The sequence below is a fragment of the Pyrus communis genome, chromosome 4 (assembly GCF_963583255.1).
Source record: "Pyrus communis chromosome 4, drPyrComm1.1, whole genome shotgun sequence".
Taxonomy (NCBI): domain Eukaryota; kingdom Viridiplantae; phylum Streptophyta; class Magnoliopsida; order Rosales; family Rosaceae; genus Pyrus; species Pyrus communis.
In genome coordinates this window covers 25028245-25032595 of record NC_084806.1, presented here as the reverse complement: position 1 = coordinate 25032595, position 4351 = coordinate 25028245, and the positions used below count along the sequence as shown (strand labels likewise).

Sequence of the window (4351 nt, the reverse complement as noted above, 5' to 3'; positions counted from 1 at the left end):
ACGGTTTAATGTTTAAAATGAAGGATAAAATCGACTAGGGGTTTTAGTAATCATGATGAATTTTCAAAGAATCCAGGTGAAGGGACCAAAAAACTCGCATATCGAGACTACACGATGGCGTGTGACAGCAAGCTTAATGGTGAAGAGACGTTTGATTATCTGTACATCTCAGAAAGATCGAAAATTCACGGATCATGTGACAGCCCGTCCCGAATTATTTTTATCGATAGCGTGAAATGATGATTTTGCCCTTGAATGTTGTGTGCTTGTGTGTGTAAATGGGCTAAGCTTTTGGACCCATCTATTTTTCTTCCTAACTTTTTGGACCTAACTGGAAGTAAGATTTTGTTGATTTTGTTTGGTTGCCAACTGGACCACACGCGCGCACACACACATCCAATCCCTTTGATCCTCACTCTCTCTCCTCCATCTCGAATTTTTCCATTTGTCCGTACACTCGTACGGTCATCTCCTCAACTCTCGTCATCTCTCACAGATCGAGTTGTTTAAGACCACCATCGTACTCCTCGTGACTTCATGAGTTGAGTGGTACCTTTGGGACGACAAATGGTTCACGGGAAATCGAGTTACCCGAACTTCGGTGGGGGGTGATTTTCCTTCGACGTGATCGCAAGGGTTTTAAGTGGTTTTGAGAATTAAGAAGGTAACATTCTAACGACGTCAGGTAACTCCATTAACTTTTGTTAAGGTTTTAACGAAATATTCCACGAAATATTTCAAACTGCCGTTAACTGTTCCGTTAGGGTTGGCCGCATGTGGGGGTACGTCTGGTTGTGGCTTGGCCCCCACGTGGCGACGCGTGGGTGGTCGAAAATTTTTTCTAAAAATATGGGGATGTTTGTGGTGTTGAGTAGATCATGTTGGTATATTCAAACATCCTATTTGAGCAATGTTTGAGAAGTTAGTAGCTAGTTTCGTTTATGTGCTTCAAATTAACGTTTATATAGTTGTTTTGCATAAAGGTGAGACCTATCCTTAGGACGAGCGCAGTCAATCGAGGCTTAGGGGCTACGACCCTTCCACATACCAGTGAGTGGGCTTTTGGTTTTGGTTTTCCGTATATACCTATATACTTGAGATTTTTCCCAGAAAATCGATTCAAATGAAATTATGTTTAGAAATGCCATGCATATTGATTTGTAAGTTGATCATTGAATTAATATAGTATGCATACTGTGATTTGACGCGGTGGACGCTCAGGTAAGTTCCAGGTGAGTTGTAGATTGTTTATGTAATTGATGATTATGTGAGATATGTTAAGAGCTTATAAACCTGCACCCCGGTGTTAGTGCTCCCACCCAGAGTTAGGGCATAGTCCTTCACATGATGTTCAACTCCCGCACCATACGCTCACCTTGGATCCAAGTTAGGTGTACAGTCCTGTCGTACAGACCACTATAGGTGGTTCCGACTCATAGATGACCTACGATTATTCGCACAGTCTTCACGTGATTGTAGCACTTGAGCGTATTAATTTACACCCATTCCTGTCATACAGACCACTTTACGTGGTTTCAACTCGTGTGCAGGTATATTTGTTGAGATATGGATTTGAGCCGTACAGGTCACGATAGGTGACTTCGGCTAGATGGATGAGCTCTAAATTCAACCATACAGGTCACGTTAGGTGACTCCGGCTGACATATCATTTGCAGTGATTTATATCACCTGGCTTAGATATGTATTCTATTTTCTGGGAAATTATACAGGTTTTACGGCGAGGGGTTACTATCTTTGATAATTGAATTGGTTATGAAAAGCTTTATTTTTGCCCACTAACACTTTCTGTTTTGCGCCCTTCCAGGTTCTAGTTAGGAGTGCTTTGTGGTGGCTTGCGAGGAATCCACGGCAGCTCTGATAGATTATCAGCATTGTAGGATTACCTTTGGTGTTGTGTAATTAGTATTCATCCTGCTGGACTGCACTTAGGCTACTTATGCTCTGTTTGTGAATTCACATTTATTTCGTCTTGTACCTTATCTTATCTAGTCCTCTTGTTAGTTTGATTTTTATTTATTCGCATTTCTTATGTCATTATTGCTTTCTCCATCAATTTCCATGGTTAAAATACCATCGTAGACATCAATCTTCGTACGCGCCGTTCTAAGGAATGGTCTTCCCAATATAAGAGGAAGTGCAGTAGGCAAAGGGTCATGTTCCATCTCAAGAACAAAAAGTCAAAGAGAAAAATAAGCTTATTCACTTGCACAAGTACATCCTCCAATAGGCCTTTGGGAAATCTATTTGAATGATCTGCCGACTGGATTACTACCTTTGTTTCCTTCAAGTCTCCAAGGTTTAGTGATTCATACACTGAATATGGCATCAGATTGATGGATGCCCCCAAATCACACAATGCTCTCCCAAACTTTTTCCCTCCAATTACACATGGAATGGTAAAGCAACCAGCATCCTTCAACTTCGGTTGGTAGCTTTCTCTACAAAACAGCTAATACTTCCTCGCTTAATGCCACAGTCTCTTAATCATTGAATCTCTTTTTGTTCGTACAAAGCTCTTTAAGGAACTTTGCATACTTGGGCATTTGTTTTATGGCATCTAAAAGAGGTAAGTTCACTTGGACTTTTCGGAAAGTATCCAAGATTTCCTTATGAATTTGCTCTTTCTCAGACTTCATAAACCTACGAGGAAAAGGAATAGGGACACATGAGTTAAATGAATTTTGAACTTCTTTACTTACCTTATCAAAATCTTTTTTGTTCAATTCTGTATCTTTATGAAACTTTTCAGTTTTTGTTAAAGCATCATCTTGCTCAAGATTTTTGGTTTGTTGCTCCCCTTGCTCATTTGCATCTTTTCTAGTCCTCTTTTGCATCCTTGGCTGCTCAAAAACTTCTTTTCCACTCCTTAAAGTCACAACATTTATCTACTCCGCATTTGGATTCACCACAGTTTGGCTAGGCAACCTTCCTGGTTAATGTTGTTGCCCCATCAAACTTGCTAACTGACTCATTTGGCGCTCAAGGTTTTCAATTGCTTTGTCTATTTTCTGTTGATGAGATTGAGTAGAGTTAGCTAAAGAAGCAATTAAATCCTCAAGAGACTTACTTGGAGCTTGTTGTTGTTGAGGCTGAAATGGTGCCTGCAATCTTGCTTGAAAGAAGTCAGGTGGACAGTTATAGTTGTTGGGAACAGATTGTTGTCCGTTGTCTTGATTGTTCCACTTTAAGTGTGGATGATCGTGCCACCCCGCGTTATAGTTGTTGGAGTATGGATCATACTTTTGTCTTTGTTGCCCCTGAAACCCTCCTAATGCATTAGCTTGCTCAAGACCACCTTGATCCATCAACAAAGAGCATATGTCTATGGCATGTCCCACCATTGAACATACACCGCACACTTGTTTTGGAGCCACCATAACCTGTTGCACAAGATTAGTCAAGTTAGCTAATTGTAATTCAATACTATAGTTAGCACTTACCTCGTTAACTTTGTTAAGAGGTAGCTCATCTTTTCCTCCAAATTGTCGTGTGTTGCCAGCAATGTTCTTTAATAATGCCTTAGCATTTGTTGGTGTCTTGTCCATGAATGCTCCTTCACTTGCTGCATCAAGCATTACACAATCCGTACCACACAATCCTTCATAAAAATACTATATTAAAAGATGCTCTGAAATTTGATGATTAGGACAAGATGCAACCAAATGTGTGAATCGCTCATAGTAATCTCCAAAGAGCTCTCCATGTTGTTGTCGGATTGCACATATGTCTTTCCTTATGCTTACAGCTTTTGTGGGCGGAACATATTGCTCCAAGAATGCTTGCTTCACCTGGTTCCATGTGTTCATTGATCTCAAAGGTAAATTGTAAAGCCACTCATTTGCCTTAGCTTCTAATGTAAATGGGAATGCCCTCAACTTGACTTGCTCCTCATCCACATTGGCTGGTCTTATTCCCAAGCATACCACATGAAACTCCATGAGAAACTTGTTGGCATCCTCTGTTTAGAAGCCATGGAACTCAGGCAAGTAGTGAATCATGCCGGACTTAAGCTCAAATCCTCCTTCTGCATTTGGATATGTGATGCACAATGGTTGTTGATCCATATTAGGCGTTGCCAACTCCCTCAAAGTACGGTTATCAACCATGCCTTCTTGTGGTTCTTCCTCCTCTTCCGAACTCAAATGTGGTGGAGAAGATGGTGGTAAAGACACCGATGCACGCTTCTGCTTGATTGTTCCTCGAAGCTTTCGAAGTGTTCATTCAGCCTCAGGATCGTAGGAAGCTAGATCAATGCTCTTGGACCTTCGAGTATGCATATACTACGAAGAGTACCTAAAATAAAAACAAAAACAAAAACACTAATTAGACA

At 40.7% G+C, this 4351-nt stretch overlaps 1 protein-coding gene across 1 annotated transcript; it reads right to left on the bottom strand.

Moving 5' to 3' along the window:
* Positions 1-2954: 2954 nt before the first annotated feature.
* LOC137732873 (uncharacterized) lies at positions 2955-3959 on the bottom strand. The gene is made up of 3 exons (XM_068472131.1): positions 3671-3959; positions 3462-3583; positions 2955-3401 (listed from the first exon to the last, which is right to left on the bottom strand). The coding sequence occupies exons 1-3, from the start codon at positions 3957-3959 to the stop codon at positions 2955-2957; spliced, it is 858 nt and encodes a 285-aa protein (XP_068328232.1).
* Positions 3960-4351: the final 392 nt, after the last annotated feature.